The sequence below is a fragment of the Xenopus tropicalis genome, chromosome 1, assembly GCF_000004195.4.
Source record: "Xenopus tropicalis strain Nigerian chromosome 1, UCB_Xtro_10.0, whole genome shotgun sequence".
NCBI classification, from domain to species: domain Eukaryota; kingdom Metazoa; phylum Chordata; class Amphibia; order Anura; family Pipidae; genus Xenopus; species Xenopus tropicalis.
Window position 1 is genome coordinate 207,887,636 of NC_030677.2, and position 27,454 is coordinate 207,915,089.

A 27,454-nucleotide genomic window follows, 5' to 3' on the forward strand; every position below is an offset into this window, starting at 1 on the left:
AAGCTACAAGTATTGCAGAGCACTATGTGTGTGGCCATCTAACTTGCCCTTTATCTTATGTGCTGGAGCTGTAGGGGTTAATTGGCACTGAATAAAATGTATTTATTTTCTCTGCATCTGTGTGCTTGTCTGTGCATTCATTCCTATATTATGTCTATATTATGAATCTACAGGGGTTAAATATTACAGGACAGCAGGGGTGCGTAGTTCTATAACCAGCCTTTGCCTTATGTGCCGGAACTGCAGGGGTTAACTGATAAAGCTACAAGTATTGCAGAGCACTATGTGTGTGGCCATCTAACTTGCCCTTTATCTTATGTGCTGGAACTGTAGGGGTTAATTGGCACCGAATAAAATGTATTTATTTTCTCTGCATCTGTGTGCTTGTCTGTGCATTCATTCCTATATTATGTCTATATTATGAATCTACAGGGGTTAAATATTACAGGACAGCAGGGGTGCGTAGTTCTATAACCAGCCTTTGCCTTATGTGCCGGAACTGCAGGGGTTAACTGATAAAGCTACAAGTATTGCAGAGCACTATGTGTGTGGCCATCTAACTTGCCCTTTATCTTATGTGCTGGAACTGTAGGGGTTAATTGGCACCGAATAAAATGTATTTATTTTCTCTGCATCTGTGTGCTTGTCTGTGCATTCATTCCTATATTATGTCTATATTATGAATCTACAGGGGTTAAATATTACAGGAGAGCAGGTGTGCATAGTTGCCTTATGTGCTGGAGCTGCAGGGGTTAACTGACACCAACCAGTGGGCGTCTAGCCATAAATCTTCTCTTCACAATGTGTGGTAGTGATAATGACACAGGATGTACGTGTGGGAGTGTTGTCATACAGCTTATGGGGTAACTAAGGGGTTAAAAGAAAATCACTTTTAAATCTAAGTCCAGGGTGGCATCTGTAGGGTTAAAGGCTTTATGATATAGAATGCAGCCTGTGTTTCAGCACCCTGGACAGCAGCCTACTGGTCCTTTTGTTCAATTAGGACCCTGCAGACAGCCAGCGCTCGTGCACAGCAGGAAAATCACGCCCACCAGGCTCCCCAGCTACAGTCAGTAAGGATGCAGGCTAGGGATGGGCTGGAGGTGAGCTGCAGCCATTAGCAGACAGGACTCCCATTATCGGCAAAGCAAGATCCAGCGGCTGATTATTTCCCTGACTGGCTTTATCTCGAGCCACTGAGCATCCTCCGGCAGAGAGAGCAGGAGCGGCTGAGATCTCTTTCGGCACCTCGGACGCCACAAGCAGGAAAAATGGCTCCAATCACGAGCGGCAGAGATGCTTTTGGTAAGCAAGTTCCTATCTCAAGTTTGGGGCATTAACCCCCCTGTATGTGATGTTGCGTGTAAGTGGTTTAACAGTATCGGCCACGAGTGAATGAAAAAATGTGATGGGACTTCTTCAGGGGATTCTGCCCTGTGGTTAAACCCCGTTGCCGTCGTCTACATCGGGTCTTAAGTCTGACCTACATAGAATATATAAATGCTGAGATACTTGTCGGCTCTGATATCCGTTACCTGTTCGTGTATTATAAAATACGCCATCAGCCTCAGCCGTTGTGGTGGTAGAGGTGGAGGTGGTGGAGTCTCCAGTGTTGACAGTTTGTACAATATATCTTTAACTTTCCCGGTTTAATGATTGTTTTAGGGGGTGTCAGAGAGTTTGCAGCCCGGGGTGCATCGTCTGAGTAAAAGTAGATGGCAAAACTCAAATAGTACGATTTCCATTTGACTTGAGATACAATCAGTGGAAGTTTTGGACAAACCCTATTGAGCAATATAGACCTTATTTATTGGCACGCCGAGATGTATTTGCTTCATTGGATTCCTTGAATTATTCAAAGGGATAGATATATATATTTTTCTGTTATTCTTTGGTCTCTTGGGTGCTATCGGCACTGCATTTGGAGGGCGTTTGGAGATGATTCACGGCTTAGCAGACATAATGCTTCCTAGTCCGGCCTGACGTCATACGACGGGGAATATTAAAAATAGATTTGCTCAGCATGATGTGCATCACATCTGTAAACGCCGAGTCCATCAAATCCAGTAATTACATGCCCTTGCTTCTCTCTCAGGTCTATCCGGCTTCTTCCATAAACAGAATATTCTCCATTTGTTTATGTGGAAGGATAACATGGCCTGGGTGTTGTTTCTGCTTTTACTAGAGTTTTCAGTATAAAGTATAATGGATTCATGTCCTACTTGTGCCTTATGTATAATATTTTGGTCTTCTCATAGCTCGTGCATGATATAAGATATCCAGATGGCGCCTATAGAATTCTATTGCCTTTCCTGCTATTAAATAACTGTAATTCACGATGAGCTGTAGCTGCACCCCTCCGCCTTTGTGCTAATGTATGCAGTCAATTAGATCACAAACATCACCCTGCTCACTGTGCAATTTCTTGTTTGCGCTGAATTACAAATGGTGTGATACATACAAAAGTCTAGAAGACACAGGGATGGGCATTGGCTGAACAGTTTCACTTCCATGACTTTAAAATACATATTGAAGTCCTTTTCCAAAAAATTGTATTATATATTTCTCAACAAAACTTTGGCACAATTAAGAAAAAAGGACCAGCTGCCTTCATATGGAATTCCTGTCTGGTTGGGAGCACGAGCTGCTCGTATTATGATAGATATGTCTATGAAGATTCTCATTCAACCGGGTCATATACAGAATCTAATAGAATTAAGTCTAAATCAATTGGACTTTCTGAGATTTTTGGAAAACGTTTCACCGCTCATCCGAGTGGCTTCTTTAATGAAATATTCTCAGAAAACTCAGAAAGTCCATTTGCTTTAGGCTTAGTTCTACCAGATACTGTATAATATGATAGATACAGTCTTCCTATTTCCTGAGAATCTCTATTGACCCGGGTTATCTACATCGTATTAAAGAGCATCGTTTTGAACAAAACTATTAGATCCAAATGAATACAAGTATAAAAGAAGTAATATGGATTTTGAACAGACTGGCTACTCTGGGATGTAACTGTAGGTGGCACATAATGTACATTCCTTGTTTGTCTCTGACAGTGACATTTACTATATCTCTATGTAATCTCCAGTGAAGTGTTATATGTTATTATTGCACTTTTTAGAGTGTAAGCTCCACTGAACATGGCCAGCTGTTGAAACCCATCTCAGTGCTTATGCCCAATATTTTGCTTTTTTAACACTGCCGTTCCAGTTCTTTAAGTAGTTAAGTTCAGACTACACTTTGTCAAGGAATATATATATAAAAAGTCATATTAACTGTTTATTATCTAAATTTAGATGAAATTCCATCAGTGGTTGGACTGGTCAGCGGGTTTGGACTTGTTTTCACGGTGTCTTTGTTCTCGTGGATTTGTTGCCAGCGTAAATCAGCCAAATCCAACACGACGCCCCCGTACAAGTTTGTCCATGTGTTAAAAGGCGTTGACATATACCCCGAGAGCTTAAACAGCAAAAAGAAATTCGGAGCAGATGAAAAAACAGAACTGGCTCCTAAATCTCTCATCTCAAAGACTTCTCTTCACCTTGATCTCGAAAAAAGGGACTTAAATGGCAATTTTCCGAAAGCCAATAAAGTCAGAAGCTCTCCAGACCTTGAGGATTTCTCGCAGCCTCAATTACCAGAAAAAGACAAAGACTCCGTTTCTCCTGAGAGCGTCAAGTCCAACGCTTCTGTAGTATCCCTGGACAAGCAAGATAAACTAGGAACCCTCTTCTTCGCTCTAGAGTACAACTTTGAGAAAAAGGCATTTGTGGTGAACATCAAAGAAGCCAGATCCCTTCCAGCGATGGATGAACAGTCCATGACATCTGACCCGTATATAAAAATGACCATCCTTCCTGAGAAGAAGCACAAGGTTAAAACTAGAGTGCTCAGAAAGACTCTCGACCCAGCCTTTGATGAGACTTTCACATTCTATGGAATTCCTTACAGCCAGGTTCAAGACTTGGTCCTTCACTTCATCATCTTGAGCTTCGACAGATTCTCCAGGGATGATGTCATTGGTGAAGTCTCTTTTCCTCTCTCGGGAATTGAACTGTCTGATGGCAGAGTGCTAATGAACCGGGAAATCAATAAAAGAAATGTCCGGGTAACTTATTTCATATGTTTCTCTTTATTAGCACATTTATTGATTTTTGCATTAATCTTTAGAAATGAGAAAAAAAAAATTTGGGGGGGGGGGGGGGGGGGGCGGTCCACACGCTTTTTCTTTTGATTTTATCAAAAATTCAAAATTTTGAATTTAAATTCAAATTTTATCAAAATTTTACATTTATCATAAAAGCCTTCAAGTTCAGGTATGGGATCCTGTCTCCCATAGACACCATTTTAATCAAATAATTCAGAATTTTAAAATTGATTCCCTTTTCTCTGTAATAATAAAACAGTACCTGTACTTGATCCCAACTAAGATATAATTACCCCTTATTGGGGGAAGAACAATCCTATTGGGTTTATTTCATGGTTAAATGATTCCCTTTTCTCTGTAATAATAAAACAGTACCTGTACTTGATCCCAACTAAGATATAATTACCCCTTATTGGGGCAGAACAGCCCTATTGGGTTTATTTAATGGTTAAATGATTCCCTTTTCTCTGTAATAATAAAACAGTACCTGTACTTGATCCCAACTAAGATATAATTACCCCTTATTGGGGGCAGAACAGCCCTATTGGGTTTATTTAATGGTTAAATGATTCCCTTTTCTCTGTAATAATAAAACAGTACCTGTACTTGATCCCAACTAAGATATAATTACCCCTTATTGGGGGCAGAACAATCCTATTGGGTTTAATTAATGTTTTATTGATTTTTTAGTAGACTTAAGGTATGGAGATCCAAATTACGGCAAGACCCCTTATCCTGAATACCCTTGGTCCTGAGCATTCTGGGTAATGGGTCCTCTACCTGTACTTTTGCTTTCATGAAAAATAATGTTCAAATCTAGACCACTGTTCACAAAGAAAAACTCAAGTTTTAAATTGTAAAGAGTAAAGTAAATATTTATATAATTACACTATCTTCATATTTTATTGAAGCTAATTGGTAATTTTACAATTTTAACTGTAAAAAAAGTAGGAATTATTAGGAAGTTATTTTTGCATCAATGTCATCTACATTGTTAATATAAATAGTTTTATGCAACTGTATTTATTGTATGCATTTATTTATATCCAAGTCCCTACCATTTACATTAATATAAATATCAAACCCGATTCCTTTTAAATATTATTTTTTGTTTGCCTTTAGAAATCAGCCGGACGTGGAGAGCTGCTAATCTCTCTTTGCTACCAGTCGACAACAAATACTTTAACTGTTGTTGTGCTTAAGGCTCGGCATTTACCAAAAGCTGAAGTGTCAGGATTATCAGGTACTGTTTTGTTCATCTAAAGGGTCTGGAATATAATATATGCTTGGAATATGGATTTGGGGATTCTGTTCTAGTTCTATGATCTTATTGTTGTTGGTACTTATAGCTATAGACATCTAAATAATAGCTCCATGTTGGATAATAGCTCCATGTTGGATAATGGCTCCATGTTGGATAAAAGCTCCATGTTGGATAATGGCTCCATGTTGGATAATGGCTCCATGTTGGATAATAGCTCCATGTTGGATAATGGCTCCATGTTGGATAATGGCTCCATGTTGGATAATGGCTCCATGTTGGATAATAGCTCCATGATAAAGCTTATCCATTAAGTCAGGGATCCCCAACCTTTCTTACTTGTGACCCACGGTCAAATGTAAAAAGACTTGGAGAGCAACACAAGCACCATAAAAGTTCATGGAGGAGCCAAATAAGGGCTGTGATTAGCTATTAGGGAGCCTCTATGCACACTATCAGCTTACAGGGGCTTTATTTGGTAGGAAATCTTGTTTTTATTCAACCTAAACTTGCCCCCAAGTCAGGAATTCAAAAATAACTCCCTGGTTTGGGAGCACTGAGAGCAACATCCAAGGGGTTGGGGAGCAACATGTTGCCCCTGAGCCACTGGTTGGGGATCACTGCTGTAGGCAAATCAAAGAAGAAACACCATACAAAGGGTTTTTATTCATCCAGGTCACGGTATATCTAGTAGAAGTTGATTTAGAGCCAGTCCAGTTGCTCTAGGCTCACTTCTACTAGCTATAAAGCAGATGGTTACTTAGTCAAGCTGTCTTTCCCTAATGATCCCAGTGTCACCTTCAGCATCAGTTCTTGGCACAACACCACTCACTGACTTGCAGCCTCTCTGGTTATTATACTAATAACTTCTAGTATCTGGATTCATTGGTTTCCTTCTTTCATTTTCTGGTTCCCAGACGTAAGGACCATGATTTTATTCTTCCTACTTTGGGAAATTTATTAGGATAAATTAATATCATAATAACAGTAGTATACTCCCCTGTAGGGGCATATAAATTAGGGATACTTGGTAATTGTATCCCTTGGTGCTTGGAACTCGAAATTCCTCAAGTTCTTGAGAAATGCATGAATTTTTTACTTTTTAAAATACAGGTATGGGATCCCTTATCCGGAAACCCATTATCCAGAAAGTTCAGAATTACAGAAAGCCCATCTCCCATAGACTCCATTTTAATCAAATAATTCACATTTCTCTATAATAGTAAAACAGTAGCTTTGACTTGATACCAACTAAGAACAGCCCTATTGGGTTTATTTCATGGTTAAATGATTCCCTTTTCTCTGTAATAATAAAACAGTACCTGTACTTGATCCCAACTAAGATATAATTACCCCTTATTGGGGCAGAACAGCCCTATTGGGTTTATTTAATGGTTAAATGATTCCCTTTTCTCTGTAATAATAAAACAGTACCTGTACTTGATCCCAACTAAGATATAATTACCCCTTATTGGGGGCAGAACAGCCCTATTGGGTTTATTTCATAGTTAAATGATTCCCTTTTCTCTGTAATAATAAAACAGTACCTGTACTTGATCCCAACTAAGATATAATTACCCCTTATTGGGGGCAGAACAGCCCTATTGGGTTTATTTAATGGTTAAATGATTCCCTTTTCTCTGTAATAATAAAACAGTACCTGTACTTGATCCCAACTAAGATATAATTACCCCTTATTGGGGCAGAACAGCCCTATTGGGTTTATTTCATGGTTAAATGATTCCCTTTTCTCTGTAATAATAAAACAGTACCTGTACTTGATCCCAACTAAGATATAATTACCCCTTATTGGGGCAGAACAATCCTATTGGGGTTAACTACTGTTTAAATATTTTTTTTAGTAGACTTAAGGTAGGAGATCTGAATTAAGGAAAGACCTCTTATCCGGAAAACCCCAGGTCCCAAGCATTCTGGATAATGGGTCCCATACCTGTACAAATGTAATAGAAACTCTTGAAACTTGATGGATTTTTTGTGTATTGAACATAATAATCTGGTGCAATCACTGTGCAACAATAAACCAGACGCTGATGGGTTTTTCAAGCAGATATGATATATCTGATGTGTCCCCCATGCTTGTTATTCTGTGTGTGTATGGGGGAGGAGGGCGGAAGTCTAAACCAAATGATTAATGGTTCAACTAATGTGCTTCGTGCTGTCCTTTACATGCTATTATCTGAATCAATGGCTTCTCTGATGTATTGCTGATCTCCAAGAAGGTTTTTAGACTTTCAAGGAATTTCCAATATGTGTATAGGTAATTAATATTAAGGGTTGCTGGATATTTATTTTATATATTTTAAAGCCAAGCAGATTTTTTTGGGAGCTTAAGTGAAAGTGATCGTTACCGAGAAGTAGTTTTTTAAAAGTTAGAAATTGGATGTTTGAAATTTATATAAAAATAATCTTAAAAGCATGGGTTGGGCATATGAGCCAGAGAACATGAATAATAGACAACATTGTAGACATGTAGCAAACAATACACATTTTCCCTGCTAAAGGGCTGGGGTTGTCTTGGGCTGGTACAGAAGCCTTAAACATATTGTATAACATTTCTAGATTACTTCTTTAGTTAAGCTGTAGCTTCACCTTTAATAGTAAGTATGTAACAGTATTCATTATTATCATGTAATTACATAGTGCCAACATATTCCAAGTGCTATACATCATTCATACCTGTCCCTCAAGTACAGATGATAAATGTAGGAGGATTAGAATACAGGCATGGCCTTTAGCTTTGGCAGCCCAGAGGTCATTTGTAATTTACATAGAGCTGTCTCAGCAGTTGCACAAGTTGCAGTTACAGATTGTATAATGTGGGAGAACAGGATATAAGGTGTGAAAGGTGGTAGATGACATGTTGTTAGTTGGAGAGATAGGTTGACTGAAGCACAAGCTTTTAAAAAATAGGCTTGACACAGGCCTATTGGAACAAATAGAGGAACATACTAGGAGCTAGTGGTAGAATGGAGATAAGATGTTGGTAGTTGGAGAGATAGTTTGAGTGAAGCACAAGCTTTTATAAGATAGGCTTGACACAGGCCTTTTGGAACAAATAGAAGAAAATCCTAAGAGCTAGTGGTAGAATGGAGAAGAAATGTTGGTAGTTGGAGAGATTGACTGAGTAAAGCACAAGCTTTTAAAAAATAGGCTTGACACAGGCCTTTTGGAACAAATAGAGGCACATACTAGGAGCTAGTGGTAGAATGGAGAAGAAATGTTGGTAGTTAGAGAGATAGGTTGAGTGAAGCACAAGCTTTTATAAGATAGGCTTGACACAGGCCTTTTGGAACAAATAGAAGAACATCCTAAGAGCTAGTGGTAGAATGGAGAAGAAATGTTGGTAGTTGGAGAGATTGACTGAGTGAAGCACAAGCTTTTATAAGATAGGCTTGACACAGGCCTTTTGGAACAAATAGAGGCACATACTAGGAGCTAGTGGTAGAATGGAGAAGAAATGTTGGTAGTTAGAGAGATAGGTTGAGTGAAGCACAAGCTTTTAAAAAATAGGCTTGTTACAGGCCTTTTTGAACAAATAGAGGAACATCTTAGGAGCTAGTGGGAAAAATAGAGATGAGATGTTGGTAGTTGGAGCGATTGATTGAGTAAAGCACAAGCTTTTAAAAAATAGGCTTGACACTGGCCTTTCGGAACAAATAGAGTCACATACTAAGAGCTAGTGGGGAAAATAGAGATGAAATGTTGGTAGTTGGAGAGATAGGTTGAGTGAAGCACAAGCTTTTATAAGATAGGCTTGACACAGGCCTACTGGAACAAATAGAGGAACATCCTAGGAGCTATTGGAAGACTGGGGATGACATGTTGGTAGTTGGAGAGATAGGTTGAGTGAAGCACAAGCTTTTAAAAAAATAGGCTTGACACAGGCCTTTTTGAACAAATAGAGGAACATACTAGGAGCTAGTGGGAAAAATAGAGATGAAATGTTGGTAGTTGGAGCGATTGATTGAGTAAAGCACAAGCTTTTAAAAATAGGCTTGACACTGGCCTTTTGGGACAAATAGAGGAACATCCTAGGAGCTAGTGGTGAATGGAGATGAGATGTTGGTAGTTGGTAGTTCTTTCTTTTGAAATAGGTTGAGTGAAGCACAAGCTTTTAAAAAATAGGCTTGACACAGGCCTTTTGGGACAAATAGAGGAGCATACTAGAAGCTGGTAAAGAGTTGAATTAAAGCAGATTGGGAACAGGTAGGTAGGTAAGTAGGTAGGTAGGTAGGAGAAAATAAAGGTAAAGGTACAGATCTGTTTTTGACTGGAAATGCATTTGTTTTTGAATATTACAAAGTGGATTGATCCTTTTGATGAGGAAAACACCAAAAAAAAACACAAAAAAAAAATCAAGTGTTGGGATTGGATTGTTTATGAGCATTCTACAGTAATCTTTCTTCACCTTAAAAAGGGCAGCATTGAGTTGTGACAGCAGACATTTATAGTGGATGAAGTCAGTATGTTCAGAGAATTTCTTCCATGGTGCATTAAACCCTATACTCAAAGCTAATCTCATGCCTTCCCCATTGGTGCATTAGCGGGACTAAGGTTTGGCAAATTTTGGATACTGTAAAAGGGACATTGATAGAAAAAAAGTCTACACTGGAAACAACAGTCTACAATTCTATAGTATTTTAATGGAAGAGTTATTGGAGCTTAAGAATCATGAAAGCTGTACTTCTGTGTAATATGGAATGGCAAAGATTGCCTCGCCATGGTATAGACCAGGGATCCCCAACCTTTCTTACTCGTGAGCCACAGTCAAATGTAAAAAGACTTGGGGAGCAACACAAGCACCATAAAAGTTCATGGAGGAGCCAAATAAGGGCTAAGATTGGCTATTAGGCAGCCTCTATGCACCCTATCAGCTTACAGGGGGCTTTATTTGGTAGGAAATCTTGTTTTTATTCAACCAAAACTTGCCCCCAAGTCAGGAATTTAAAAATAACTCCCTGGTTTGGGGGCACTGGGAGCAACATCCAAGGGGTTGGGGAGCAACATGTTGCCCCCGAGCCACTGGTTGGGGATCACTGGTATAGACCAATCTGTATCAAGCCCTACTTGTGTTCAAACAGTTAAACAGGGCCCACTTACTGCAATTAACCAATTACCTTTTCTTTCTTTTGAATTATATCTTTCAGATCCTTATGTAAAAGTGAACCTTTATCATGCCAAGAAAAGGATTTCCAAAAAGAAAACTCATGTGAAGAAGTGCACCCCGAATGCAGTATTCAACGAATTGTTTGTCTTTGACATTCCTTGTGAAGGCCTGGAAGATATAAGTGTTGAGTTCCTTGTCATGGATTCAGACAGAGGATCAAGGAATGAGGTTATTGGCCGATTAATTCTGGGGTCTTCTGCAGATGGAACAGGTGGCGAGCACTGGAAAGAAATCTGTGAACATCCCCGGAGGCAAATTGCCAAGTGGCATATGCTGTGCGATGGTTAGCAATGAAATAGAAATGAGCGGACTTTACCTGTTTCCATAAATTGGTTTATTTCTAGTGTAAAATAATTTCAAAAATGCTTGTAACTACATTTTTTTTTGTTCAACATGTGGCTGATTTAGGAAGAAATAGCAGAAGGTAAAAAACACAAACCAAAAAGATTTGGTAAACAGTGGGGTATGTTTACATAGTTTTTCCAACTGTGTAACATTTACAGAATGTAGTGGAATCTATTGCACGCGATTGTTGTGGTCGATTTAAGACATGGAACTAGATGGACTAGTTAAAAAATGGTGTCCTTGGTATGGTAGACGTTCTCTCTGAGATGTCTTTAGAAGGTCTCAGTAGCATTTGAGTACCCTGGAACATATACAATGAAAGTGTAGTCCTTTGGTTGTTGTTGAAATAAACCTACCAGCACCCTTGGCTGTCATAAGGTGCTTGGAGTGGTCCAACAATAACAACTGAAGGCCAATACTTTTTACCCAGGGGCCCAACTCTACTAAAGATGGCCTTGATGGCCAACACTATTAAAGATGACCTTGATGGCCAACACTACTAAAGATGGCCTTGATGGCTAACACTACTAAAGATGGCCTTGATGGCCAACACTACTAAAGATGGCCTGATGAGAACTAATGGCACCACGTGCTGGAACCTAGGGAGCTTTGTGCATAATAATCTAGCTCTGTAACTGATCAGCCCAAAGACTCACAACAGGAACAATTTTTATTTCACTTGCATTGTGTTCTTCTTGTGAATTATATGGGAAAATCTGCTATTTGACTTTGTGATTTTCATAAGTGACAAACTTAGTAGATAGAGGATGAAGCACCGAAACAGTATCAAAGGGCTTGGACTCAAACACATTTCTGGCTTGATGTATATACATATATATATAACCCAGAGTAGTGCAGGAATCCAGTGCTTTGCTACCTTTGCATACTATACTCCCCTTTCCAAAGAAAATCTATAGGGCAGCAACTAAATGTAAATGATATATACTGGAAGTAATGCAACATGTCAACTGATGATATATGTATATATATGTATACACTGAGGATTGACTTGCAACGTTCTAGCATGAGTGACAGAACAAATAGGAGCAACTAATGAGCTGACTCGGCTTCCCTTATACCTTTGCTTCACTCTATTATGGCAAAACCAATGCTATTTATGTGCATTATTGACAGACCAGAGGCAATGTAAAGTAAACAAACAAAACGAATTAGAAAAGGGACAGATTCTACAATATTTCTACAGCATCACTCAAGGACAATGGCTACATTTATCACCAATATTTCATAAAAAACATTACAATTTTCCAAAATATTTGTCAGTATTAAAACACATTCACATTATGAAATGTCCAATGTGTGTAGTTTATTATAACACTCTATAACTCTAGCTCTATAACTACTATACTATAAATAGTGCTACATACAATGGAAAATGGCTTCCAACTCTGGATCAATTCATGAAAAAATATGGTGTTGGTTATGAATTCTGATCATTCCCCTTGGGTTTAAGAAAATATCATTCTTTATACACAGAATATTCGTCCATGTGTCCGTCTAGATTGCTTATATTCTCCAATGAGCATCAGCAAAACTCTAGCCCTAACCATAACCCAAATTCTAAATAACACAAGATATGTAATATGAGATATGGGTTTATTATCTATGGAACCCATTTTTTTAGAATTTTCTGAACTACTTTATTGCCAATTCTGTACAATTATCAGCTGATTATGACAATTCCAACATAAGATACTTTGATTAAATGTTAGACTTATTATACTGTATTTATTATTATTTATAAATATGTAAAAATTGGATTTTAACACACATATATAACAATAAATACATCCCTAAGACAACTGAAAATACAATAAAGCCCCCCCTTTGTTGGAGCAGTGCAAATCATAATTTAACCCACTGAACATTAATGTTCTCCAAACCTATTTATTAAAAGGTGCATTCACCCAAATCTGACTTAATACCCCCCCGTCCAACTTACATTTACTATCTATAAATCTATAAATTTAGATAAAATCCTGATAATACACAAACATGTAAAAATTTTTTGATTTTATAATTGAAATTATGAATTAAATCTATGAATTGAGTCTATCAAATCTATTGATATCCCATGTTCCATAGCACACAGTTAACACAATTGTATTTATTTGTATACTGGAACAATCCACGTTGACTTAGGTTTTAATGTATATAGATATATAAATATATTTTAAGGTATAAGTACTAATCCGAATGTATAAATACTGTAAGTAGATTAAATTTAAACAACTTTGTCACTACGTTCCCAATTTTTCAAAAAATTCTGCTAATGGGAAGACGTGGCCTTGCCAAGGAATGTTCCAAACCCACTGAAAGAATAGATGTAGGTAAATTGGTCTTACATGGAAATACCCTTTTGCATTAATCACAAAATGATTATGCCTAATTGATTAATTATAAAGGGCCTATGTGGTCTTATCTACAAGAGAGCCTAAGCCATATCACATGATAGAAAAAGCACCTAGTGCATTATGGGAGCTCCAGCGTTAAACTCTGCCCCTTATTGATCATAATGGTAATTCATTATCGTTATCGTTCATTATCGTTACTCTATACTAATTTTATTTATGCTGTTTATAATTGAATAGACAACTTAGGGGCATGTTTACCAAGATTGGAGATAAATATCACCAGTGATGTTGCCCATAGAAACCAATCAGATCTTTGCTTTTGGTTTCTAACTTGTAGGTGATTGTTCAAATCTAATTACTGATTGGTTGCTATAAGCAACATCACCGGTGATATTTATCTCCAATCTTAGTAAACATGCCCCTTAGCTTGATGGAAAAATTATCTCAAGAGCTTTATTTAGGCCCGTCCATCTTGGGCTTTTCCTAGCTTCTACTTGCTGTGAACAGCCAACTCAGGACGCACAGTTAATGAAACTGCCTATAGGGGGAATGTATGTAAAAATCAGTAACAAACATTTTAACTGCTTTATGGCCTAATTGAACATGGCTTTATTTGGTCTGAAAATTGTCCTTCAAAAATAAAAACTTACTTACACTGTGCATTGGTGCAACCAAATCAACATGCAAGTTGCAATTTTGAGTTCACAATCTTATATTAAATGTTAATATGCACAAAGTAAAAAAAAAAAAAAACAGTCTATTTTTATTTTTTGCTTACATTCCCCCAACTAGGGTTTCATGGTTGTTAGGAATCAGTGCAGACTATCTAAGGGTTTGACTAGCTTCTGTTTTATCCCGCCATTAGTGATGAGCGAATCTGTCCCGTTTCGCTTAACTGGAAAATTTGTAAAACGAATTTGACAATTTGACGTAACTGAAATTGATGAAATTTTGCTGAAATTTTTGCAAAAGTTTAGCGAAACAATTGCCAATGGTGAAATGCTGAAATTCGCTGCAAATCCATGCCTGGAAAAAAAATTCGCCCATCACTACCCGAATTTGACAATTTGACGTAACTGAAACTTTTTTTTTGCTGAAATTTTTGCAGAAGTTTTGCGAAACAATTGCCAATGGTGAAATGCTGAAATTCGCTGCAAATCCATGCCTGGCTAAAAAATTCGCCCATCACTACCCAAATTTGACAATTTGACATAACTGAAACTTTTTTTTTGCTGAAATTTCGCTGAAATTTTTGCAGAAGTTTTGCGAAACAATTGCCAATGGTGAAATGCTGAAATTGGCTGCAAATCCATGCCTGGTGACAACATTGGCCCATCACTACTGGCCAATCCAAACCTACACCTATTAGTTAAAAAATAAAGCATGAACGAATCAAGACCAGATTAAGCATTCCTTGAAACTTTTCCCCCCAGAACAGAATACAAAAATCTAAATACTTTTTTAAATATGGAAATATTTTATTTACAAAATATTACTAGGGGAGTTACTATAACCAACAATCAATCAATAATTGTAATCAAGCCAAAAATGAATCCACGCCAAAGGTAGAATTGGCACATTTAGGAAAAAGGAATTTCCGTAGCACAATTAGCTGCTCTAAGATTAGAATCTTGATAGACATTTTTTTGTGATACAGCTGGAAGTTATCAAAGATGAGCATATTGGTTCTTGGGTATATAGAGCTATAAAACATAACAATAGAGCATTCATATTAAATTAGCCCTATTTAGCAATCACTGCCCTGTGTTTAGTTGTTTTGGGTATGTAGACAAAAGCAGATTATCAGCTTCTTGGGCAGTTGTTATACCGATATTTATTATTATTATCATTAATATATAACAATTGATCTTAGATGGTGCTGTGCACAGAACTTTTTTTGAAAGAGTGGATCTTTGTCTGACAGATTTTATTAGGTTTTGATAACTTGCCATTGGCCACAAGGGAGTCCCGAGCCTAAATTAATGAGTTTCCCCTTTATAAACCGCAAGGTATTTTCAGTGGCTGTAATGGAATTGCCTAAAATCAGAAGCTCATTAGCAGAGGATTATACAAACCTGCTGTCTCATCTGTAGTGATGAGCGAATCTGTTCCGTTTCGCTTCACCAGAAATTTGCGAAACTACAAAAAATTCACAAAACGGCGAAAACAATTAACAAATTGCAAAACAATTCACCAATAGCAAAATGCGTAAATTTGCTGTAAATCCATGCCTGACGAAAAAATTCGCTCATCACTACTTATCTGTCGAACTTGTTTTTGTTTTCTTGCTGCATTTCTTTTAGCTAGCAGATGTAGTTAAATTGCAGGGAGGCAGATTTCTATTAAAAAAAAAAAACTGAATTTTTGAGATTTTTCTTATTAAAAAAAAAATTGTAAAACTGGAAAATGTAGAATGTGTGCTCAATCTCGATCATGTAAAAACACAAGAAAACTGTTTGAATGCAGTAAAATCACATTCTACCCATTATTTTCGATAAGACTGCCAAATTTCAAATTATTCTTGAAAATTTGAATGAAAAAATAGCTTGAATTTTGCTACTCATTTTGAATTCTAAATGAACTTGGCAGTTTTTAGATGCCACATTTTTGCCTATTAAATCTCCAAAATGTGAGTTTCAGAAACTCAAATTCACAATTTGAATAACTGTGAAATATTGAATTTGATTCTTGATAATTCTGGATTTTTTTTTTTAAACATTATTGTTTATTAAAATCTTTTCCTTTTTCCCTCAATGGCTTTTAGTCAGAAATGGTTCTTTAGCGTTCAGCACTTGAATCTGAGCAATTGAATTTAGTGATGAGCGAATCTGTCACCAAAAAAAATTTGCTAAACGTCAGGAAAATTTGCGAAATATCTGCAAAATACGGATATTTGTTGTGCGACTTTTTTGTCACCGTTTTGATGTGACCACACCTAATTTGACGCAACCATGCCCATTTTGACACAACTTCATCTTTTTTTGACACGCAGTTAATTTTTTGCGGCAAATTCGCCAATAGTGAAATGTGGAAATTTGCTGCGAATCAATGCCTAATGAAAAAATTCGCTCATCACTAGTTGAATTCCATTATTTCCTATGGCACAAAGCTTTTAAGACTGCAAGACTACAAAAATGCAACGGAACAGATTTGTATTTGTTTGTTCCTTGAACTTTCCATAACGTTATCCATTGGACATTAACAACAACAAAACCTTCCTTAAATCCGCCCAGTGTTAAAATGATAAATTCATGTATGTTGCATATACTTGTAAATTAGACTTTTTACATGCAATACGGCATGCTATATAGGGAAAAATACACATTAATGATATTTAGTGATGAGCAAATCTGTCCTGTTTTGCCATAAAATTCGCGAAATGGCAAGAAAATTGGAGAAAAATTTGCGAAACGCATTTTTCGCTCGTCTTTTTTGTCGCCTGTGCATTTTTGATGCCCAATTTGACACTTGACGAATTTTTCCGCCGCAAATTTTCGCAGAAGTTTCACGAAACAATTTGCCAATGGCGAAATGCGGAAATTCGTTGTGCATCCATGCCTGGCGAAAAAATTCGCGCATCACTAATGATATTTGTTCCATAATAGCTATAGTCCCTAAAGTAAACAAATTTGCACTTTTTAAAAATATGAATATTGTTTTTCTATGTATACTTTTGACAAGTGTTTAGTGTTGTAGGAAGATTGTTGGCGCTATGCAAATTACGAATAGGGCTTATTAAATTGGTCAGTTTGGCAAACCTAACGTTAAAGGTTAAAATAATGAAATTGACTACAAATTGCACACTGGCCTTCCTTGAGTTTGGCATTCAGGTTGTAGGGACCAGGATAGACCTGGATTCCAAAGTTTTGTGTAGCCATTTTTCTGGGTTGAAGAAACCCAACCCAAGTGGCTTGAAGGTGGTCCTTAATATCTGCACACAGTGGGGTCTTAACTATGCAAGTGTGGCTAATTGTTCAACGACAGAAAAACACTATTTCCTTACATTTTTGAAGGCACACAATACAATATATAGAACCAATCATTTTAGTGCAAAGCAGGTAGGCCAAGAATCATAAACAAGAATCAAAAACAACCAAAAACGATGGACCATGGAAAAGTTCTTCAGGTGTAGCTTTATACGTAAAAACTACTTTTTTGTGAGCTTTTATGTTGGCGATTTCTAGACATTTTGTTGATGCTTATTAAAAACCATTGTCTCCTATGCAAAGGGATATAGCATAGTCAACAATGGCCAACATCAGCCCCAGGAATCAGCTTAAAGAATAAGTAAACTTTTTTTTTCTATTAATAAAATTACTCTATACAGTTTCCCAGAATTGCCTACCTTTGTCCCTCTGTTCTTTCTGACCTGGTTCCTGAGTTACAGGCTACTCGATTCCTCTCCTTCCTTGTTCAGAGTGAAGCTCCGCCCCCACTTCCTGTTCAGGTTTCTCATCAAGAAAAAAAACCCTGCTAATGCACAGACTGGCTCCTGCTGCCTCCAGGCATGCACAGAAGGCTCTCCAATTCGACTGCAAGTAGTCGATGTAATGAGAGACCTGAACAGGAAGTGGGGGCGGAACTTCACTCTGAACAAGGAAGGAGAAGAATTGATCAGCTTGTAACTGAGGAACCTGGTCAGAAAGAACAGAGGGACAAAGGAAGGCAATTCTGGGAAGCTGTTTAGAGTAACTTTATTAATAGACTCAACCGAGTCACCTAATCTTACTCATCGATATACAGTGAACGATGTAGAGAAGAAATGTTCTCTACATGCAACAGGTTCATGCTTTGTTCTTTATTTATGAAGATAACGTGAACTCAATTAATTGAGAATGGAAATAGACTTTCGATTAAGCAGCAGCTAGTTTCTTCACTCCAACCTGCTTAAATGCAAAAGTTGGGTGATTCGATCGAATTTTCGAGGCATCGACCTGATGCTATGGACTCATTACCTGACCAGAGAAGAACTCTAATACCTCCATGCATAAATATCTTGAAAAGTTTCACCAACAAGACCGACAGCACCGTAATCTAAAGCTAAGCTTGCCCATTGTTCCATAAATCGTTTTAAATGTCTATCGAAAAAAGTTGTTGGGAGTTGTGAACATATGAACATGAACTCTTTGAACATAAGCAGAGAAAAAAGGGGGGAAACATCTTCACTGATGAAAGTCTAGCACCACACTGCAATTTTTTTTTAAATAATATGAAGTATTTATTCTGTTGTTCTCACTTTGTGGTTTGTTGTGTCTAAATAGAAGACATGTGACAGGAAGCATGGTGTATGAGGTGTCGTATGTTCTGTGCCGGCTCCGTCGTGCGTATGTTGTGCGTCATGTATGTAATATACGAATAAATGTTGCTGCTTTCACTCATGTTTAAATAAAAAACAATTCAATGAGAATCGTGTTGTCTCTGATTTGTGTTAGTATGTTAACACCAAACAAACCTACATTTACTAAAATCTTTATATTTTATGCATGATCTATGAAGAATGTAATTTTTGAATATAGACATTGACATTTAGGGGCCTATTTATCAAAGTACGATCGCTTCCGAATACAAAAAAAACCCGTATTTTTTCTAAGTTTTCATACCATGTGTATTTTTGCTGATTTTTTTGCTAATTTGCGTGACTTTTTAATACGGTGCATAAAAAATTCTGCCGCAAAATCGTATTTGTCGCACCGAGAACAAAAGTTTTGGATTCATTCAAGCTTCGGTATCGTGACTTTTAGTGATGAAATTCGCGAATCTTTCAAGCCTGTGTCTAATTTTTTTGACGTGCAACTATTTATTTTGACGTGCGACTATTCTTTTGACGCCAAATTGATTGTTTGTTTCACCAAACAATATTATCGTGACTATTACGATCTTTTCCGTAAGCATTTTCGTGATATTTGCGATCATCAGAAATTATTGTATCTATTCCGAATTTTACCCATTTCGGGATTCAAACTCGTACTTTGATGAATCAGCCCCATAGAATTCATTACACATTTTCAAATAAACAAAATTACGTATAAGCTTTACATTTCTGCTACATGGAGATTTATCTTGTCCCAGCAAAACATGTTTGTACAGACATGGCAATCATAGTTGGAAACCATTAAATCTATTCAGGTTTAAGAGGAAGACTTGATGATGGATGGTTCTGCCATGAAAACCTTGTGCTCCTTCTCTGCACTGTTAATAAACATGCGGTTTTACCCCCGAAGCAATGTGATAGTCTTGCTTTTACCGTATACATGAACAGTCCATGCATTTAAACATTTTTTATCCCAAACCTAAAACAATTGGTGGATGAGACATTTCTTCTTTATACAAAATGGCAAAACAAAAATATACAATGGCAAAACTTTATGGTTTGATAAATGTGTTGGTGTCGAGGTTGGTAAGAAAAAATGTGCCTCCAAAGCATTCACGTTAGCTGGGACAGTATTGCAACTAGGAGTAAAAAATGATTTTTTAAATAGTACAAAAATGAAGCAAGAAGTGGTGGGAACCTTATTATAACAGGGGGGTCAGTTGATTGATGAGAACAGGGAAAAAGCAGAAATTCTGAACTGTTATTTTTTTGTCTGTCTACACAACTGAGGAACCAGCTAATGAAAGCTTTCTTTTTAATAGACCTAATTCTACTGACGCATGGGTCACTCAGGAGGGAATTCAAAAGAGACTTAAACATGTAAAGATAAACAAAGATCTGGGACCGGATAGTATTTATCCCAGGGTAGTCACTTTGAGTATGGGGGGGAAGTTTTGGGTTCCAGAGCTGGAGAGAGTGCAGAGACTGCAACTAAACTGGTAAAGGTTAGACTGTCAGGGTTGGGGTTATTTTCTCTTGAAAAAAGGTGCTAGCGAGGGGACATGATTACTCTGTACAAGTACATTAAAGGGGGTTATGGACAGATGGGGGTTGATCTTTTTTCCCATCAGTGCACCAAAGGCCACCTCTTTAGATTAGAGGAACAGAACTTAATTTGAAGCAATAAAGCGGGAAAGAAGAGCAAACTGAGCAGGCTTGTGCTGTGCCCTGAAGGATTTTTCTTAAAGAAAGGAGTCTGACACAGACGATCATGTGTACAAAATAGAAGGTAAGAAATATAGAGATTCTTTTTAATGAAGACTAAGAGCAGCAGTTCTGTAAGTGTTTATGGCTGTATTCACATAGACCTTTCTGATAAAGCTTACTTAGTTGGCTTGGATGATTTCTTGAACAAGCATAATATTCAAGGCAATTAGTACAGATATTGGTGTATATAATTTATATATGTGAGGGTATAGATAGGTCGATATAAGTGTAAATATGTGTAGTGCGTTTCGCTTACTATGTAACTGGTTTATGGTACACCAAGTAGCATTTTGTTGTAGCTGTAACTTGCATTTGTAATAAGAAGAGCTAGGCAATAGACAATTCTTGGCACTTTGTCCTGATGACTTTTTTTCCCTTGGAAATATTCGTGTGTCATTACCCTTGCGTGTAAATTTAGTAAAAAAGTAAAATTCAATATGACATTCTCTTAATGAACTGGAGTCTCATTATGAAGCAGAATAGCATGTTGTAGTATGTGGTACAGATGATTGTTTTTTGGCAGAGACTGGGGAATATCCCTCAAAATGAAAAACAAATGATGCAAAGTAGAAAATTCTCCAAGGAAAGCCATCAGCCATAAATCTTACTATGGGAAGGAAGTTAACCTTTCAGCGAGGCAATGACCCAAAGAAATCAGCCAAAGCTCCAGTGAAGTGGATAAATAACAAAGAGTAAATGAACTACAGTGACCCATTGGCAGTGTATGTTGAATAAAATAATGGTGAACTGACCTCAAGATTTCTGTCCATCAGTATTGCCCAAGGGATTCCACTGAGTTGGAACAGTTTTATGGAGACGTATATTGTTAACCAGGGGTTTGTTATTGATTGATGATGGCTAATCCAGTGGATGGGTTTACAATGGGTGGAATGCCTTTCTAGACAGGAAAGGTATATTGAGTTATTTTTATATATTACAACAGTGATTGATCCAAGTTAACTAGGCACATTCTCTTCTGGGGTCAAAGAGGTTGCCTTGCTCCTGATCAATATTGAGAGGGAGTTGCAATGGTCATACTCAGTAGATATCTATTTTATTAACCTCACTATTATTTTATAATATTGATCACGATAACAACATGTTTTCCCCAAAAGCAGGTTCTTTGAGGTTACTACTATTCTCCATCTAATATGGTAACAAAGCAATGTGTTTTATTTTTATAACAACGTAACCCACTATGAGCTTCATGCTACATGTGCATTTCCCCTTTGCCAAGGGTCCTACAGCTTTCAATGTTCCACATGAAGCAGAACTAACATCTCCATAAACCATACATAGGCTGGGGCATCAGGTGACACCTAGGCAGGCCATGGTGTCAGCGGTTTTCATCTTTCTAGACTTGGATTAGATGCACACTGACGGGGAGTGCAATTAAGGATCAGGTACAAGTTCTAAGCTTTTGCTATTTGTATATCTCTCCACACGGGTGTATGGCCACCTTAAAAGTAGTTTTTTTTAATTTAATTTAGAAAGGGTTGTAACCAAAATAAGCACCTTCAAAGAAAAGTAAAACAACATAGTTGTAATGTTCTAGTTAGATAGGAACCAGGTTGTTGGACCACTGACAGAAGTCTGACTCTTCTGTAGAAGAGCATCTGCACACTCAAAAAAATACAAAGGAAAAATCTTTTATTTGTTACAAAAGCATAGAAAATATAGGCCAATGCCTTTCAACCCAACAAAGGGTTTTCATCAGGGGCAAAAAAAGTTAAAAAAGGGGCCCTGATGAAGACCCTTTGTTGGGTTGAAACACATTGGCTTATATTTTCTAAGCTTTTATAACAAATAAAAGATTTTCCTTTGTATTTTTTTGAGTGTGCAGATACTTTTTGCTTTTGTGATTATTTTTGGAGTTGCTGAATGGGTTTTCTCCAGTTTGCACCTCTATTATTATTATTGTTTTGATGAGGCATTCCACAACCTCACTGCCCTCACCGTGAAAAACCACCTACGCTGCTTCCATTTGAAGCAGCGTAGGTGGTTTTTCATGGTGAGGGCAGTGAGGTTGGGGAATGCCCTTCCTAGAGATGGGGTAATGGCAGATTCTGTTAATGCCTATAAGAGGGGCCTGGATGAGTTCTTGAACAAGCAGAATATCCAAGGCTATTGTGATACTAATATCTACAGTTAGTATTAGTGTTTGTATATATAGTTTATGTATGTGAGTGTATAGATTGGTAGGCGTGGGTTGTGTGTGCTGGGTTTACTTGGAAGGGTTGAACTTGATGGACTCTGGTCTTTTTTCAACCCTATGTAACTATGTAGGTGTGCACTCTGGCATCTTGCATTACTAATCTCTTCTGTAGAAGCGGGAATACCCAACCAGTCCCGGTGTTCACCAATGCCCTTTTGGGGGCCCTGTACTTTCTGCTGTGGTACTGGCTAGGAACCTACTAACTCGGGAGTTGTAGACAACCACAATACGAAGTACTGCCAAGGATGAGACAAAAACATGATCAATTCAGGCTAAGGTCAAGGCAGGCAGCAAGTATTGTGGTTAAAAAAACAAACAGAAGTCAAAACCGGAAAAGTGCACAAAAACAAGGCTTACCTGAGGCAACCAGAAGCCAGCTTGGTCAATGAGGGAATGAGGCAAATGAGGTTTAAACAGGGAGTTTTGGCACCAAAACAGAAGGAAACGAGGAAAAAAAAGTAAACAAAAACCCCCACCAAGATGGCACCTTTGGCTTCAAAACATACAATCGCGCATGTCATGACATCACCACGCCTGCACAAATATGTTGGAAATGTTTCCCTATGAGGAAGCCCTGAGACACACCCACCGGTTGGCGTAAACCGAGGTGGGGGAACGTGCCGGACTGGCGGTGCGCCTTACAATAGTATATTTACTTATAGATGGGAATTATCCTGCCTTATTGTATATTATTTTATATTAAGGAATTGTTTACAGAGATTGTTGGTCAATAAAGTCATTACTTTCCACAACTGTTGGCTGATATACAGAGAAGGGAGATGCTATGCAGTCTTCCATTTTTGGAGTGGAATTCAGCGGTGACAAATTAAATATGTCTAGATATAAATAATCTAAATGTTTTGCTAACAGACTGAGCGAATGGCGAGTTATTGCTCTAATGGGGAATGTGTCAGATTTTGGTGACCTTTCCTTATCAGCAGAGTAATGGATTAGACACCACACGCAAGGTTCCATGTACTGACTGGAACAAACACAGGCTTTACTCTCTCTGAAATAGAATCTGCCTGAAATAAGCTCCCCGAGAAGCTGCTTTATTTCCCCATATATAGGATTATTCTAGATGCTGTAATGCCTATAATTCAGGTGAATGGTTGACAATCGCCATTTAAGCCGTTTTATTTTTAGTAAAGCTCTGTTTGTATTTCGCCCGCACAATGGACTTGCCTGTTCCACACAATGAAGCTGACGGATTAATACTGTCGTTGGAAAATGCCTTGTGGAAAGGACGTAAAATAATTGCAGATTTGTGGCGGCAGAGTATGAATTAAATATTTATTACAAATACAACATGAAGAATTTATTCATTTATTACATCATGATCATATTTATCTGTCCATATGCCAGACACATTTGAAATCAGTTTGGTAATTGATTTAATAAAACAGTGTAATGAAGATCTTATGTTGCCATTATACAGTTATAATATACTGTTTTGGGGACATTTTTGGCTTGGTGGCTTTTTTGTCTCGGGAACATTTATGTCTTGGTGACTTTTTTGTCTCGACAACATTTTTGTCGCGGCAACATCTTTGGCTTTGTGACTTTTTTGTCTTAGGAACATTTTTGGCTTGGTGACTTTTTTGTCTCAACAACATTTTTGTCATGGCAACATTTATGGCTTGGTGACTTTTTTGTCTCAGGAACATTTTTGGCTTGGTGACTTTTTTGTCTCAGGAACATTTTTGGCTTGGTGACTTTTTTGTCTCAACAACATTTTTGTTGTAGGAACATTTATGACTTGGTGACTTTTTTGTCTCGGGGACATTTTTGTGGTGGCAACATTTATGGCTTGGTGACTTTTTTGTCTCAGGAAAATTTTTGGCTTGGTGGATTTTTTGTCTCGGGAACATTTATGTTTTGGTGACTTTTTTGTCTCGACAACATTTTTGTCGCGGCAACATCTTTGGCTTTGTGACTTTTTTGTCTTAGGAACATTTTTGGCTTGGTGACTTTTTTGTCTCAACAACATTTTTGTCATGGCAACATTTATGGCTTGGTGACTTTTTTGTCTCAGGAACATTTTTGGCTTGGTGACTTTTTTGTCTCAGGAACATTTTTGGCTTGGTGACTTTTTTGTCTCAACAACATTTTTGTTGTAGGAACATTTATGACTTGGTGACTTTTTTGTCTCGGGGACATTTTTGTGGTGGCAACATTTATGGCTTGGTGACTTTTTTGTCTCAGGAAAATTTTTGGCTTGGTGGATTTTTTGTCTCGGGAACATTTATGTTTTGGTGACTTTTTTGTCTCGACAACATTTTTGTCGCGGCAACATCTTTGGCTTTGTGACTTTTTTGTCTTAGGAACATTTTTGGCTTGGTGACTTTTTTGTCTCTGGAACATTTTTGGCTTGGTGACTTTTTTGTCTCAACAACATTTTTGGCTTGGTAACTTTTTTGTCTCAACAACATTTTTGTCATGGCAACATTTATGGCTTGGTGACTTTTTTGTCTCAGGAACATTTTTGGCTTGGTGACTTTTTTGTCTCAACAACATTTTTGTCATGTCAACATTTATGGCTTGGTGACTTTTTTGTCTCAGGAACATTTTTGGCTTGGTGGCTTTTTTGTCTCGGGAACATTTATGTCTTGGTGACTTTTTTGTCTCGACAACATTTTTGTCGCGGCAACATCTTTGGCTTTGTGACTTTTTGTCTTAGGAACATTTTTGGCTTGGTGACTTTTTTGTCTCTGGAACATTTATGGCTTGGTGACTTTTTGTCTCTGCAACATCTGTGGCTTGGTGACTTTTTTGTCACAGCAAATTTTTTCATGGTGAATTTTGGCCGCAGTTTCGTTAAAAAGTTCACCTATGGCGAAATGTGGAATTTTGCTGCTAATTCATGTCTGGCAAAAAAAAAAAAAAAATTGGCTCATCACTATCCAGGAGGACACAGTGAGGATTATCAGAAAAAAACCTTCCATTGAATAAACATTTTACAAACTTCTCTATGTATTTGGAATGAAACCGATTCACCAACTTTTTGACAAGTCTCATCCTGTAGTTGATCCTGGAAAATGTAAAAAAAAAAAAAAACTTTTAGAATAATTTCAAGCAATTTCATTTGAGAGGAAAGATGAGAGAATATTTCTTACAATGGTTAAAGTATCTCTACTTAGCTTGGAAAAATCAATCACACCGACATCCCTAGATTCTACTCCCCCCATGTATTTGAGCGACCCTGTGAACTCTATCAAAGCAATCTGTGGCATGGTCTGCGAGACTGCGATTGTACAAATGTTGATAGGTATCAGAGAAAATATCTCTGTTGACCTGGGCGCTGCTTCCTAAGCAATTTTCTCTGAGATCCTGAAAGCATTAGTTGTGTTAGTTTTACGGGGTTCATTTTCTTCCAATTCAGTTCTACTGACGCATTGTCTGGTGGGGAGAAAATGTTCCCTTAAAGGAGAAGGGAAGTCATTTTGGCATTTTACTGCTAATAGATTCGCCACATTAGTGCCACCTAGAATGCTGTATTTATCAGCAGAAAGCTTTACTATACCTGAGTAAAGAGCCCTAGAAGCTCCCTCTGATAGCAGCAGCCATTTTAGCTCGGTCTTGGTAGCTTCCTGCTGCAGTTATAGGCGTTGGAAGCTCAGATCACAGATTCCTAAGGGTTGGGTAAGTGAGTTCTTATGCATTCTTATGGGAGGGGGAGTAGGAGAAGGAGAGAACTGAGCAGACTCAAGCCCCAAACCTGAAGGAGCCCTAAAAGAGAGGAAGTCTGATACCGAAGAACATGTTACCAGAAAAGGAGACAAGAAATCCTGTGTTTCTTTTGATAGAGGACTCAGTGCAGCTTATCTCTAAGTGCTTATGGCTGTATTTACATAGACCTTTCTGATAAAGCTTACTTAGTTTTTACCTTTCCTTCTTCTTTAAAGATGCAGTTTAACTAAGGAACGCCTGGTGCAAATCATGTTGTCTAGTCCAGTGGTCCCCAACCTTTTTTGTACCACGGGCCGGTTTCAAGCAAGGGGGTCTGCTAAAAATCATTTAACCATTAAATAAACCCAATAGGGCTGTTCTGCCCCCAATAAGGGGTAATTATATCTTAGTTGGGATCAAGTACAGGTACTGTTTTATTATTACAGAGAAAAGGGAATCATTTAACCATTAAATAAACCCAATAGGACTGTTCTGCCCCAATAAGGGGTAATTATATCTTAGTTGGGATCAAGTACAGGTACTGTTTTATTATTACAGAGAAAAGGGAATCATTTAAGCATTAAACAAACCCAATAGGGCTGTTCTGCCCCCAATAAGGGGTAATTATATCTTAGTTGGGATCAAGTACAGGTACTGTTTTATTATTACAGAGAAAAGGGAATCATTTAACCATGAAATAAACCCAATAGGGCTGTTCTGCCCCAATAAGGGGTAATTATATCTTAGTTGGGATCAAGTACAGGTACTGTTTTATTATTACAGAGAAAAGGGAATCATTTAACCATTAAATAAACCCAATAGGGCTGTTCTGCCCCAATAAGGGGTAATTATATCTTAGTTGGGATCAAGTACAGGTACTGTTTTATTATTACAGAGAAAAGGGAATCATTTAACCATGAAATAAACCCAATAGGGCTGTTCTGCCCCAATAAGGGGTAATTATATCTTAGTTGGGATCAAGTACAGGTACTGTTTTATTATTACAGAGAAAAGGGAATCATTTAACCATTAAATAAACCCAATAGGGCTGTTCTGCCCCCAATAAGGGGTAATTATATCTTAGTTGGGATCAAGTACAGGTACTGTTTTATTATTACAGAGAAAAGGGAATCATTTCCTGTAATGGCCTGTAATTCGGAACTGCATAACAGG

General features: G+C 37.6%; 1 protein-coding gene across 1 annotated transcript; it reads left to right on the forward strand.

Moving 5' to 3' along the window:
- Window positions 1-1,123: 1,123 nt before the first annotated feature.
- Window positions 1,124-15,675, forward strand: syt4 (synaptotagmin 4; the record flags this gene model as incomplete). The annotated part of the gene is given in 6 exon segments (NM_001171514.1): window positions 1,124-1,305; window positions 3,303-4,114; window positions 5,276-5,396; window positions 10,583-11,452; window positions 11,481-14,586; window positions 14,587-15,675. Coding segments are annotated over 4 exon segments (1,275 nt in total).
- Window positions 15,676-27,454: the final 11,779 nt, after the last annotated feature.